At 40.8% G+C, this 15,297-nt stretch overlaps 1 protein-coding gene across 1 annotated transcript in view; it reads right to left on the reverse strand.

Annotated features, from left to right (window-relative positions):
• The window catches only part of vps13b (vacuolar protein sorting 13 homolog B), a 256,450-nt gene that overhangs the window by 225,238 nt on the left and 15,915 nt on the right, over positions 1-15,297 (reverse strand). Inside the window, exons 3-4 of the mRNA XM_030781914.1 lie at positions 6,916-7,036; positions 335-502 (exon numbers count right to left, since the gene is read on the reverse strand). Of these exons, the coding sequence (XP_030637774.1) occupies positions 335-502; positions 6,916-7,036 (289 nt within the window). The remainder of the gene's footprint in view (positions 1-334; positions 503-6,915; positions 7,037-15,297) is intronic.

Genomic DNA, 15,297 nt, shown 5'->3' on the forward strand with positions numbered 1-15,297 from the left:
AAATATTCTGTTACAGGAGTGACTATCCAACTAATGAATCACCTGAAAAGCAACACAAAAGGCACTTGTGGAACAAACTTCAGTAAGTTCACTTACTTAAAGCATTTGGAACCACTGGTACTTTAAGCAGTTTAAAGGTTTACCGGCTGTTCCGACAAGTCACCGTAAACGTAGTCAACACCTCTGACAACTCTAAATACAGGCCAGTCCAATTCATGATGTCAACATACTCTTAATACCGATTAAAAACACTTTTGAGGTTGGAGAGCATTACAAGTAATGCAAAGTAGCATTTTTTTTTTTAAGGTCAGGCCTATAAAACACTATAACTCACCAGCGATATCCATGAAGGCCCTGTCCCACAGGTCGTCCACTGTGTAGCATTCTGCCGAAGTGATGTTGACTGACAGCACAATATCATCCTCCACATACTTCAGAATGAGGTTGTTCACTACGATGTTGACATTGTTGACCACACGTCGGATCAGGCTCTGAACATATCCTGCATAAAACACACATAAGCAGTTAACCTTGTGTTGGTGTGCACCAAACACAGTCAACATGCCATTGACTCCTGAGCGGCACGGTATCTGACAGCCATACACAAAAGCCAAGGAAAGGCCTGGTGAAGGCAGCCAACAGAATGCCTGCTGAACAGGCTCTGATCTTTGAAATGCAATTCTAACTGACAATGGAGCCCTCGGACATCCGCAGTGGAACGTGAAAAACCCATAGGGAAACACTGGTACACCACGGATTGTCTGCAAATCTGCAGCGAACTTAGATACGCTGGTGTGAATCGGTGCCGAAGGACTGCATATGATATGCATGCTCCAAAAGAGATCTGTGAGACTGAGTTTCACATTTTCTGCACAAATTGAGCAGAAAAGCAGCAGAAAACGTGTCTTCTACGACAGCCTAAAAGAGACATCAAGCACATGACTCCTGACACTGAGGGTATTACTCCTTGAAATGTAATATAATGTAGTGATGTTCAATCAACACACACAGGTATAAAATCATTTGGAAAAAAAAAATGAAACTATTGTGAAACGGAAAACCGAATAAAGCTATGCCACAGCATCACAAACTAATGTCATTAAAATCTATAAAATTATGTTGGATTTTTGTGATTACATCTCGCAAATGCTCTGTGGTGTTCACTGGTTTAATCATTGTGGCATGACAGTCTTTAACGGAGAAAGGTCTGCCGTGAGATTTTGCTATTTTTGAGAAGGAAGCTGTGGGTGACCAAAAGGGTGACCAAAATCACAGATATAAAACATCTGATATGCTGTAATCCCAATAAAAGACATGCGTACTGGGTGACGTGTCTCACAGTTTTTATTCATTCAAAGTAAATGAATAAATGACTAATACCAACCTGCGGCAAAGCCCTAAAGGAGAGTGTGACGGTGTTGCGTGTGTAATATTCCAAAGCTGTTCCATTCAACTACTGAATACCATTTATGTGTGACACCTGGAGTCTGTTAATGAACTCAGGACAGTGAATGAGAGAGAGAAAGTGCATATGTGTAGAAAGAGAGAGAGAGAGAGAGAGAGGGGGAGAGGGAGAGGGAGAGGGAGAGAGAGAGGGAGAGGCAGAGAAAAAGAGAGACACCCTACAGATTGAGTTTCAGCCGCGCTGAGGGAGCTATCCTGCAGTGTTACCAGGTTCTACTAACGGTCCAGAATGCACAGAAACAGAAGCTCTTGAGGAAAAACATACATGGTAAGGTCATTACTCAACAAAGTACCAAAGAACTGAAAATATTACAGACAGGGGAATTTGGGTCATAAAATATTAAAATATACAGCAATAAATCCTCTTAACCACGAGACCAATGGCATTATTCATCTCTCACATGTACCGTTAAACACAAGTCATTCTACGTTAAATTTACAAAACTTTAACGCCTTTCCCTTGTAGTCCAACCAAAATGTTTGCTTGCCTGTAACAACATGACTCTTAAAGAAACTGACAGAAACTATAATTACCCAAACCTGAGGCCATGCCATTTATGAAAATCAGAAATTTGTGTATTTATTCATTCCAATTCACTCATTTCCATTCAAATATACTGTAATCTAAACTGACCTGCTAATCATCTGAATATCAGCAGGACGATACATATAACTCTGCACTGGAGGACAAATAAACTAAATTAGTGAGTGTTTCTCTTGTTTGAAGTCATCAAAAGCAATGTGCTGTGGCACTGGCATCGGTATCAAAACAAACTGTTTAGATTCAATAAAAATAAATCCCATTCGCTATTTCAGTTTTTCAGAAAGAAATGAAAAGAGCTGCAACCACACTCTTTTACTCCAAAAATGTTCTCACACACTTTCTCTACGTTCGTGTGTGCTTTCGTGTGTGTGTGTGTGTGTGTGTGTGTGTCTCTTTGGTATGCATGCCTGTGCCAGGCTTCAGGGTCACCAAGGAACCTCGCCCTGTCGCACCTGCAGATGAAGCCATAAAAAAAAAAAAAAAAAGAAAAAACAAGCTTTGCCCCTTTCTGCTAGATGCTCATACTCTGGATCCAATTTAGGTGATCTGGTCGCCTGGACCCACACTCTCCGTCTCGAACCGGCTAACACGTTCGTCTCTCCTCGCTTCTATAAACAATTGACACAGCCAGCACCTGTGTCTCTGGCCCACAGGGAAGGAGCTCACTTAAAACTGTTCAACCATAAAACGACTGGAAAAACCAACTCCTTCATGTGAGCACCAGCATAGGCCAAGTGCTCTCCTCAGTGCAATACAGGAAAGAAACACTATACTGTCCGCACACCCCTTTTCCTGTACATGGAAAGTATTAGCAGCTATTAGCACTGCCAATTATTAGGCAACTAGGAAAAGAGTGACAAGGCAATGGGGCCGTCAGACAATAAATATATTGTATATTTATCCTTGAGTCATTTCAAAGAGGGTACAATTAAAGCCGAGCTTTGCCGTGGTTATTTGGTTCATAACGCAAAGTGTAGCTACTGATGTAAAACAGCTCTTTCTAAACCAGGCTGTATAATTCACAGAATTATAAAGATGTATAATTTACATCTATTTACAACATCCATTTACATCTCAGAAGAATCTTTTTATTTGGCGTCCAAGCGGCGTTATTAGTGATACAATGTAGAGGCTTTCCAGATGGCCAAAGTTGAGATATTTGCACTTGTAGGCCAAAAACCTGCTGGCAGGCGAACTCAGCTGTTCATATAATATACCGTTTTTTTGGGGGGGGGGGTTTTTTGCCAGTTTATTTAATTGCAGATTAGAGGTCTGTAGTGTGCTCACATTTCTGCACTGTAGCTGCAGCCTCCTTTAATACATAACTCAAGTCTAGCTGGCTCCAGCTAACCCTGTTTTTGTGACCGAGAGAAAGTGCACATCTGGTTCGTTGAAACGTACAGAATTTAACACTTGGAACTGAGAGACTGCTGCAGCAAGTTCAACAGCTAAGAGCTTTTCACTAAACATACATTTTTCTGAAACAAGCTGCCATTGTCAAAGTTTTGTGAAGTCAAAAGAACTTCCCGTTTCACTGAGAAAAGCCTTACAGGTTGCCCGTAGTTAGAAAAGTTGGAATGATAAAATTGCTGGATCAGAGTGTGTAACAACAACCACTCCACTCTAGGTGAAGTGAAACTCAAACCCTTCGACTCCTGTTCAGTACATTCCGCACGCAAGCCATAGGAATGGTAGCAAAATTCCTACTCAAAGGAGATCCCCTCTGTGCCAGGATAACGGTAGCACAACACTGGGATTTTTTCACCACAGGAGTTGCAAGGGCCGGTTTACTTTTGAACTGCTGCAATCTTTGAAAGTTTAACACGCAGGGAAACCTAATCGCTACTTGGTACAAACAAACTCTGGAAAGTGGCAGTGAAACGAAATGATTGGATTTGAGCTTTCAAAACTCCAACAAGACCAAATGTGCTGGGCCAGACTTCCATGAGAAGCGAGGTCAGGTAGCATTTCCTAATTACTCACACTGTACCAACAGAAGGACTTTAAGTAGAGATTCTGTTCCCAGGCAAACCATTCCTCTGGAAACAGACAGAAATGAAAGTAAACAGAAACTGTTTATTCACATGTGCTAATGCTAGTTCTACGTCAGGTGTGAAAACTAAACTGGTGCAGAACAGAACTCAGCCTGGAGCACCAGGATCTGAAGTCATGCATTTCGAGCCAGGTACTGACACAGTACAGTTCGCCAGTAAACAACATCTAAACAAATAAAGTAAACAATATGGCTACTGTACCACTGATAAGAAGAATTTGTGTTATCTTAAACAATGAATATGATTATTGTACGGTTCCTCAGAATGCTGCAGAGAGATCCATTGAAACTAATGGACCATCCCAATATTCGGAGGTCCAATATTTCTTGATAATGACTGCTGAAAAAAATTAATGACCGCTGCCATTGGCGACAGCTTTTTTGTGCTTCATATTTTTCATATCATTCCACAACCATGCGCTATGATAGCTTTTACATTGTAGCCTAAACTTGGCCTACTGTGATTTTCCGGCACGCCCCCAATAAAAAGTTTCTGCAGACAAAGACAAGAAATGAATGGGGAGATCAACTTCAACTTCCCCCGAGATGTGCCACTGATTCTCTCAAACTGCACCATTAATGGAAACATTCAATTTAATTTTAATAAACAGAATGTTTAGCCTATTAATATGCAACACGTTACTACTCAACACCTGCAACTTTAAAGTTCTATTTGCTGGAAGGACTATTTTCCTCAGCAACGAAACGGCAATAAAAATCATTAAAGTGAAATACATTATCCCTTAATTACTTTTTCTACAAATGTGACAAATTACGTACCTTTCTGTGATAATTACCTGCTTTTCAGGAAACTCTAGAGGACAGAAGCAATAGCAGGCAAGAGGCCATGAACTCATTCTCACTGTGTCCCAGCATTAAAACACTGACAAGCTCATCATGTGACTACTAAGATTTTAAATCACTTTTGTTCAATGGCTAAGGAACTCATGTTCACTCAGATCTTGGGGCGGTTCATGGGGTCGGGATTGATTGTGGCATAATTTCACACATGATCTCCTGTTTGCTACACTCTGTTCAGCAGAAGAGAGAGGGTGTCAGTGTGAGGTGTGGACACACTAACTCATATCAACTGTTGTGGCCTCGTTGTGACGCAGTTAGCATCCCAACAAGGATATGCATGAGGCCATCTGCACAGAATTAAGGACCAGAGCAAAAGGAAAGGCATTTAAAAACTGCCTTGCTGGTTCTGGCTGGCTCAATTAAACAAGTTCAGCTTATGGACATAGTAGGCTATCAAAAACAAAACTGATAAAATAATCTCCCAAGGTAGATCCTGCTTTCCCTGACAAGCTGATTACTTCTGCTATTTTTTGCTTTTTTTTTTTTTGCTTTATTTGTTTGGGATTTTTTGCAGCGTAGCCATGTCTGAATGAAACGATAGTGTGGGTCATGCGACTGTTTTACTCAAATTTGGACAGCTTCAGAGATGTCTGTGTTTGTATTAGGTGTGAGGAATGGGAAAGGTAGAATTTAAGGTGACTTTCCTAAATACGCTGCCTGCTTAACAGCCACTAAGAGAAACTGACCTGCGGTTCACTGACAGGTTGGTAATGGCCCATGGGAATGCACTGGGCAGGATGGGCGGAGGGAGGGGGTGTCCTTCAGGACAAGAGGGAAGGCAGGGGTCTTTTTGCTTTAACAGCTGGGTAGTGATGTTATCTCGTCTACGGCTGTGGAAAAAAGATCCTCCCCAGACGGGAGAACACTCAGGTTCACTTCAAGTGACACAGGCCGTAGTGTTCCTGAGTGATTGGTACAAGGTGAAAGTGTGAAGAATATCTACAAGATGTTTGAACATTCCAACTAAAACTCTTCAAATGAAGGGCGCTGCTTAACACGGTGTTTGACAAAGTGTTCTTAGACAGTAAGCAGGTTGGATTACTTTCGAGAGGTGGAGAACCGGTGGGGCACAAAACAACTTTTAAAATATTCGAGAGGACTGACCAAGTATATAATTCGCTCACATTTTTGACATTGTCGTTGAGCCTGCACATGTGGTCAAACAAGCAGAGACTACTATAAACACATAGCCTGACTGGAACGTCAGTCCCTATGGAGGAATGGTACATGACTAATACCAGTGTATAGGAATGTGTTACTGGGACAATGAATACAGGTGAAAATTTTTAATATATATGAAAACAAACTGTACCTTTAGAATACAGGGTCATAAATGGGTGTTTTGCTTGCTTTTGACTGACTAATTAATGACTAATTGGTAATAAACAGCTCAAATATTTCTACTGGCCGTGCAGCTGTTTGGCAGAATGTTGACACACTTTTGAGGAACTGGTTGCAATGGCCTGATAAGATAATCTTTTAATAACCTGAAATGTTGCAACATTATATAATATATAAATAAGATTAATACAGGGCTTCACTTTGATGTGCAATAAAAGCCACGCACAGAAATGACTAATAGCTGGGGGAGGGGGGGGGGGGGGGGGGGAGACGTACAAATAAATCATTTATTGACAAATTATTACTAAGCAGTGAGAGCTTAATTACCGCCTTTTTAAATGACACCCAAAGTAGTGTTGCCAGTGCGAACATAGAGAAATATAAAATGTAGAATCCCGCTTCAAAAAAATCACTACCAGGCTTGGTGATAACCAAACCCTCCACCAAGAAGTGGCTTTGAGGCCTAGGGAAAATTGTGGAAGCCTTGTCCTGAGTGGAGACATATAGCTGAATGGCCTTGCTGATAAGAAGCTGCCAGCCATTGATTAATCTCCGTGTTTTCCTCTCCTCCCTTGTGTCATCTGTCTGTGGTCTGCACAACAGAGGCTTGAAGGGCAACGAGAGCCTTATGGCCCGGACGGCTATCACTCACCTGGGGGCAGGTCTGGGTCACTGGGAGAAGCCTGTTGGATTCGGCGCTGCTTGGCCAACGACTTGGAGCTCTCTGAGGCGCTGCGGCTGGTGGAGCTGGAGCCGCAGCTCTCGTGGTCATCCTGCAAAGACGGAGCCAGAAAAGAAAAGAGAAAAGAAAAGAAAAGAAAAGAAAAGGAAAGAGAAAAGAAAAGAAAAAAAAAACCAAAAACATCACTGAGTGTGTCGGATTGCTGAATGCGTGAGATGCTTCAGTTTATTACAACACTGAAATGTGAGAGGGGAGGCGAGGAAAGGAGAGGAGAGGAACATGCTTCTTAGCTTTACTATCACCTTCTGAATTCAACTAAACATCAGCTCCAGGATGACAAGCACCCCCCCTCCTCCTCCTCCAATCTCTTCCAGACCACACTATGTCATCAGCACTTGGGGAACGGAGAGGAATGCAAAAGGAAAAGGGGAGGGTATTGGTATTCCCCTCCAGAGATGAGCCACAGTATAAACACTGAGAAGGTGGAGTTATTTATTGGTTCAGAGCGGTGAGTGCCCTCGATAAAAGCACTGAGGGGCAAGAAACCGAGGTGCAACAAAAACAATTAGGCCTTGAGGAGAACCAGGGCCGAGCGATTAGGGTCAGAGAGCCAAGCAGGCAAACTGCTCTAGCACTCCACATCTCGGCAAAAGTTACATAGCTTAGCCCTTCCCATATAACACGTAATCCATTTAGCTTTATGGAGGCTATTTGAGATAAGAGTGTAAAACCCACAGGGGAGTACGCTTGGCAATGAGAAACATGACTGATTAACCTATAATTAGCTACTCTGAAATCTAATCCAGAAAAACACAGAACTCCAAACTCCTGATATCCCCAAAAGAAGTAAATTTGCAAAAAAAAAGAAAAAAAAAAAGACAAACTCCAAGAATGTATTTTACCGTGCAAACAAACACTGCAGAAAGGATATATTTGAAAACGGGAAGTTATACCAGAGGAACATTTCCACTTCGATTCTACTTCAAGGGCAACGGGGGAAAAAAAAGATATATATTAGAGAAATAATAAACTTGAGCAAGTCCTTGAGCCGCTCACCTCCCGGTATGGCATCGATTAAATGCTCGTAAGGCATCATAACCTTTCTCAAGTCTGAGCAGATACGTGAAGACAGTCTCAATAGCCCACATCACATGTGTTTAACATTTAGCCGGGGATCAAGCTTCGGCTGGGCTGTGGAGTCACACTTACTCTGAGTAATGTCAACAAAGGAGGTGTCAAAACGAATCAAGTTTAGCTTCTCCTCCCCATGACAATCCTACACCACACCCCACCCCCAGTCTCCCAGTTCCTGTGCTCTCTCTCTCTCTCTCTGCTTCATGATGCAATGTAAAATAAAAAAAAAAAAAATTCCTCTTGCAGCTGATGTATTTTAATAATTAACATTTTAAGCGTGCTTTGCCTAAATTGGGGGGGAAATGGATGGTCTTGAAGCTGCAATTACTGTGCTGCAAGTTCGATACGGCCATGCCAAAACACCCAACAAAGCGCTGCAGAAAATATTTACGCCGAGCCCTGAAACTCCGAGGCCCCCACACGGTTTTTTTTCCATCACTGAGCAGTGGGAACCAGTAAACAATCGGACAGAAATAATAAATAGCTCATCAGTCCCCAGTGATGGAAGTATGCAACAATAAGAGCTAGATTATTGCTGATTGCTCACACCTCATTTGTGAACGTTACTCTCACTTCAAAAGAGGCATCAACAGTGTTTATTGGCGGGTAAAAAAAGAAATCCTGATTTATTTTGATAAAATAAGTCAGGCCTGATGGCTTTATTTGTTTTGTCCACATCATCCTACGTTAAATGCTAACACAAACACTTGTCTGCAAGGCCTATAATCATTTGTAAGTGTATGTTAAAGAATGGAAATTTAGACCAACAGTTTTGACTGAGGTGCCAAGAGGCGCGGACAAAAAACAGACCTTTTCTTTTTTTTTTTTTTCTTTTTTTTTTTCTTTTTTTTTTTTTTTTTTTTTAATGCTGAAGTTTAAAACAATCTGAGCAGTGAAGAAAACAGCAGCTCACGTTTGTTGATCTGACATCAGTTTCTGTTTTGCCTTAGAGTAGGAAAACTGTTGTGAGAGCTGATTCTAACTGTGTGGTTAAAGGACAGAGAGAAAGTGATGTAAGCATGGCCAGGCAACAGAGATAAGGTGGTGGTGGTGAGGGGGGGGTTGCTGTGGTAAGTGTAAGGACTTGCCTCAGGACATATCAGCTCAGCTGTTGCACAGAGATGACATTGTAAAATGAGAACAGAGGAGAAAAAAAGTACAGCTTTTCCCCTGAAACTCTCTTACTTTTGTCTCCACCACCTCTCTGCCCCCGTACGGAGGCCTCCGGTGACTGACAGGGTGAGAGGACCCCCCACTCAGAGGGTAAGTGGGCACCCGTGGAGGGGTTGGAGAGCTCTAAAAAGAGCTGCGACCCTTTCTGCCCCGAGCAGACGTCTGGCTTTCAGGCGGCCAGCATGGCGGCCTTGTCTGTGGGCCAAAAACCCTGCTGAGAGACGCCCCTTTTACCCTTCCTCTTCAAGGTAAACACTCCAGTCAACCCACTACATAATACAGCCTCAAAGAACACAAACTGCTCCCCCTGACAGATTCATTAGCTAACCTAACCTAATAACCTAAAATAATAAGGTGTAATAACCTGAAAAATACGTATCGAAAAAAAGAAAAAAATCACCATATTTTTACCAAAGTTTGCTATCAAATAATGTACTTTGAAACAGAACACATCAAAAGTGCAGATTACCTCATTTTAAGATGTTTTTCAAATTTGTCACATACGTTTTGTTCAGCACAGATGTGACTGGTTTTCATTAATGTCTTTTGAACTCTTGTTCAGCATCACATTGCCACAAACAAAAATGAGGCCAAACAGTTGTTTTCCGATCATCTGACATAGCATCTATGAAACTCAAAGTGACACAGTGATGCATAAAAAAGAGATGATATTTCCTAAATTAACAATCCCATCACAGCACCACAATAATCAAGTCTAGTCTCAATATAACCACAGAGCAAACAAAATAATTAACGAATACCATAAGTTCCCAGTGTGAAACATGTTTAACAAGCTTTAATAATTTCCATCAACACTTATAAAGCATACAGAGGACCGCTGATGTCCACATGTCAGATATTTTTGTTTTTCTGTCCCTATGAACTCAAGATGACTTGAGAGATTCAGCACGAGAAGAGACAGCCCTGCAGGGAGGCAATGAACACCCCTGGAATGAAAGAATAAACGGAGGCAACCTGATCTGTCCTTATCTCTATCTGCCAGTTCTAACACACCAAGGCCTTGCCCCCCACCCCCCCCCTCTCTCTAGACCCCAGACCCCAGGCCCGAGGCCTCCCTGGAGTGTGTACACACACACACACACACACACACAGTCAAGTCCTTCACACTCCACAGGCAGGCCTCCAAGACCTCTACCGTACCAGCTACTACACACGGAGTGAACAAGCAGATTTTTATATCATAATTTATTTAAATTGCTGTGGAAGTGGACTGGAGTATTTATTTATTTATCTATGCATGCATCCATGCTTTGAAGGTTTATGATAGCATCCCTCATGAAATTCAGAACGTTAAAATGTAAAAAGCGTAAAAAAGTCAGAAAATCCTGACTTTTGTTGGACAGGAAACTAGGCCAAAAGCCTATTAACTGAACAAAGGGGGGGGGAATTAAAAGTATTTTTTTTAAATAATGATCTAAACTGTAACAAAAATGAAAAACTGTAAGCTGTTGTAGTGTTTTCTTTTTTTCAATTCAAACAAGTTACTCTCTTTCTTATTTTTTGCTCTAACATGTTGAGCACTATATCCTCTTCATATATTACAAAACACCAAAACACATTTACTTAAGGGTGAACAACGGCCACTAAGGGCTCTGTTCTGGTGTAGTAGTACTACATGAAGCAGTCCAGCACACACTCCAAACAAGCGAAGCAACATGCTAATACTGCACAGGTCATTTCCCTTAATCTCTCCCATTTCAACACTCCCCTTTCCATCCCACTATACACAACAGTCTAATCAAGAAGCCCCTGACTTCTTTAATGGAGATGACGCTCATCTGACAGGAATGGATTCCATCTGGCAGTGGAAGATCAGGAGAGAGGGAGAGGGAGAGAGAGTGAGAGAGAGAGAGAGAGAGAGAGAGAGAGAGAAAGAGAGAGAGGGAGAGATGAAAGGGACATTGGTTGAGAGATGCTCTCCATTTGGATGGAGAAGCTCCAACTCTTCTAAATGAAACATGGTGGCCACTTCTATTACACTTTTACCCATTGAGGTCTCCTCAGGAATGCAACAGACATGCAATGCAATGCTCAACTGGCTCTCCCGCCACGGAGGACATCCATCAAATGCAGGAGAAATGAACTGCTAGAATGGTTTTTAATGAAAAGTGTAACAAATGCAGAAAGTCATTAGGGTGTGATTAAAGACAAGGCTCTTATTTTCCCCTCAGTTTGAGGTGAGGGAAAAGGAAAAGAGAGAGAGAGAGAGAGAGACAGAGAGAGAGAGAGAGAGAGAGTGAGAGGGAGAAAGGGAGAGAGAGAGAGAGAGAGAGAGAGAGAAAGAGAGAGAGTCTCTTCTCTTGCCAAAGTGGTTCACACCGCATCAGAGCAAAGAGCTGATTCCACAAACTCAGCAATGCAGCTGGAATCCATGGCAGATTGCAGGGATTAGGCTCAAAAACAGACTCCCAGCAATTATCACAGCCAATCAGGCCCTGCCACACTGATGAATTATTTCACTGAAAAAAGGTTCATTACAGAAATGGGTTTGGGGGGAAAGGGATAGTAAAACAGCATGGCAAAACATTTCAGACCTGAAAAGCTAAGAGTGTCGCACGTATGAAAGGGATATATTTATACTTGGGTCTCATTTCTCAAGACATCATAATGGTGTGTATGTTAATGAACAAAACTGGAAAAAACTGCTTTCCTTTTATCAAGTAAATTGTTCATTATAAATCAGGAGAAAGCACTACGTTTAACATTTTGGCACTTTTCTCTGCATAACCATTCAGGCAAACCACATTTTCAAGGTACAACATATCAAATGATCAAATTTTGTTAAAGGTTCAGTCTCCAAAATATCATTCTTGGTCTTACCAAAAGGTAGCCAACTGGCGGAGCAGTAGAGGTGTCTGTGGGTTTAACAGTTCACTTTTTGAACCAATGTGCAACCCCAAACCACATGCCAAAAACTGGTTATCCATTACACCAAAGGCATCCAAACTATTTTGACCAAATGCCAGATATGGAAATCGAAGCTGCCTTGGGACTACAGAACAGGAGATACATGAACTTCTATCATTACATCAAATATCCTGGACTTAAAGCTAATAATTCATAAGATGTTGGGCTAAAGGTCCAGGCATGCCAGAGTAGTCAAAGCCTGGTCTAAATGTAAGTTTTTAAGCTTTTGACATATCTGCCAAAGAATACACACAGCAAATGAAGAGTTTTCCCCCACTAACCAGCATATGAAAACCAATTTTATTATTTGGTCAAAATAAATGCTACTTATCATGACAAGCTAAACAGTTTCATGCACCAGGCTACTGACTTCATCATGCTTATGACTGTAATTAGCTTTTGTGAACCATTTAGGGAAAAAATGCTGGGATTATACCAACAAGAAGTAGAAATTGGTTTTCCATTTACTGTATTAGTGAAAATACTTAACTCCCATGGGAAAATAGCTTGCTCACGTGAAGAGCAATGAACCAGACTAGAATTGGCTGCATGTGTCCTAAACCAAACATTATTTTAAAAGCAAATTCATAATAACCTTGGCTTAAAAAACCCATAAAAATGCTAAAACTGTAAATGATAAACAGATTTTTAGCCATTTGCACTGCAGTAGCCAAATGCACATTGAATGATCCAAGATGAATAAGGACAACAGTCCTTCTCTCCCCCTCCTCTGAGTAGGCTAAAAGAGTGAGAGAAAATACATGTTGCCTGGAAAAAAAAAAAACCTGAAAAAATAAAAAAACTCATTAGCCAACTTTATCCAATACATCACATGTTGAACTGCATGTAAAAGAAACCCCCGGGCCCACACAGTTGGATGATACTATAATCTATCTGGTTGTGTTTTCTGGTTGTGTACAGAGTCTGATATGGTAGACAGTGCCTGATCTTATAACACTTCCATAAAACATTTTCCGGGCTCCAATTTTTGTCACAAAACCACACGGTAAAATTTACTTGATATTAAATAAAAAGCACGCTTGCTGTAAAATCCACTTAAAACATACAAAATTTGGTTTTCTTTGAGACCTTGTTGATTTCATTAGATACAATATTACTAATAAACATTATTCATATCCTGATAAATCCTTAGGGCAGTTATCATACATGGCCGTGAACAAGCTTCCATCAATCCTCCAATATACTCTAAAAATGGAACTGTTTCTAAGTACAGCTCCAATATAATTGTTGAAAAAAAAACAGACCTGCAAAATGTTAAAGTGAAAGCACTTGGATAGCATGAAGCTCTTTCAGAAGCCCAAAAATAAAACATGTTCTTTAAAGGGATATGAATAGGTTCCAAACACACTGCCAGAAGGCTGCATAGTTACAAAACTATTTTGAACTATTTCTACTTTGGAAAGAGAAGGCATCTCTATGATCACAGTGATGTCATGGTGTATTTTATGCCAAGAGCACCCTAGAAATGCCCAAGTTAAACTTGGTATGCGTAATGTCTGCTTCAGACTAGCTCAATAAAAACAATAAAAACAAACAAGGAGCCAGGCTACCTACCACTTTGAGCTTTTCCTCACACTGAAGGAAAAGATCACATTAGGATCTTTTGTAAAAAAAATAAATAAATAAAAAATAGCATCGGCTGTCTGCTCGCTGACAATTCACACATTGGAGGACAAAGCATTCAGTTTAATGTGGCTAAGAAAACATATATCTACACATATATACATTTCTCTGTCTCTTGCTCCCTCCCTCTCCCTCCCTCTCTCTCATTCCCTCTCTCTATATATTTTTTTCCCCTCAGTTAGCAATCACAACTCTGATGGCCAAACACAAAGAGTCTTTCATAAGTTTAAATATATTCAAAATATAGGCTAGATGCTAAAATGTGATACATGTAGTAAGTATACTGAGGAGTGTGTATTTATATCCAATTCCTAATTAAGTTATTCAACATGAATGATAGCTGTATGAGTAGATATTGTGCAACTTTACAATACGTTCCTCTTTCATGTGTCACCAGCACTTTATTTAAGCTACTGTTCACAATCATAAACAACTGATGATACTCCTTCATGTTTGGTCTCTGATTCATATTTGTCTAAACGCTGAAGTAGGTGGGCTTTTCAGAGACAGTTACACTACCAGCTAGCCCTGGCTACACTTACGCATGAAATTAGTTATTGGTTACTTACACTGCCTGACTTGCAGCTGAGAATCACATGCAAAAATATGAGTTGCTCTATCTAGTGTAAATGCCCTTTTTTCCTTATGAAAGCAAAGATGATAAGAGCAATTCTTGGGGGACCGTCACATGTCAAACACAAGGTCATGCCTCAGGTCTATGAGGCATCCATTTAACTCTGGTGTAAAATAATCACTTAAACTAAGACTCAATCATTTAATCACATATCTTTTAGATGTAGTACAGGTCCAATACCATTCTATAGGACAACGATGTGTCACATGTTGACATATTTCCACCAAACTGTGGTCTGCACACAGCATTAAAGAGCATATTTAGAACCACATTTACCTGGCAGCTAAGCTAAGGGGAACCACTGAACAGAGTCTATAGACATGACTAAGGAGCTTTATAAGAGAGTAAGTCATTGTCCAGAGGTCTGTATCCTGTCACTGTCACTGAGAAAGTATTTACTGTGATACTCTGACTGATCAAAACTAAAATTGTGGAACAATTTACAGCCAAATTAAGATTTTTTTTCCTGCTTTTCATGAAAAACCACATTAAAGCAATTCAGTGTCTCTGTTACAGTAGCAACTACACACTGAAAATTTGAATAATTCTCATTAAAACAGACAATCATGCGTATCCATGGTTTTGCAGCTCAGTCTGGCAAACAGGAACCTCTCTCTCGACACTTACATAGCACATAACTGAAATTCAAGACTGTATTAACTACCACTTTTAGACCAGACAATGACAAACATCTGACTACTGTTGTGGTCAAAGGGAGAGTGAGAGAGATGGGGAAGGGGGGAGAAATAGAGAAAGAGACAGCAATAGAGATGGAGACAGAGACAGAGAGAATAGGATGGAGACAGAACTTGATTCAGCCAAATGGAATCAAAGAGTGC

Source organism: Chanos chanos, chromosome 8, assembly GCF_902362185.1.
Source record: "Chanos chanos chromosome 8, fChaCha1.1, whole genome shotgun sequence".
Taxonomy (NCBI): domain Eukaryota; kingdom Metazoa; phylum Chordata; class Actinopteri; order Gonorynchiformes; family Chanidae; genus Chanos; species Chanos chanos.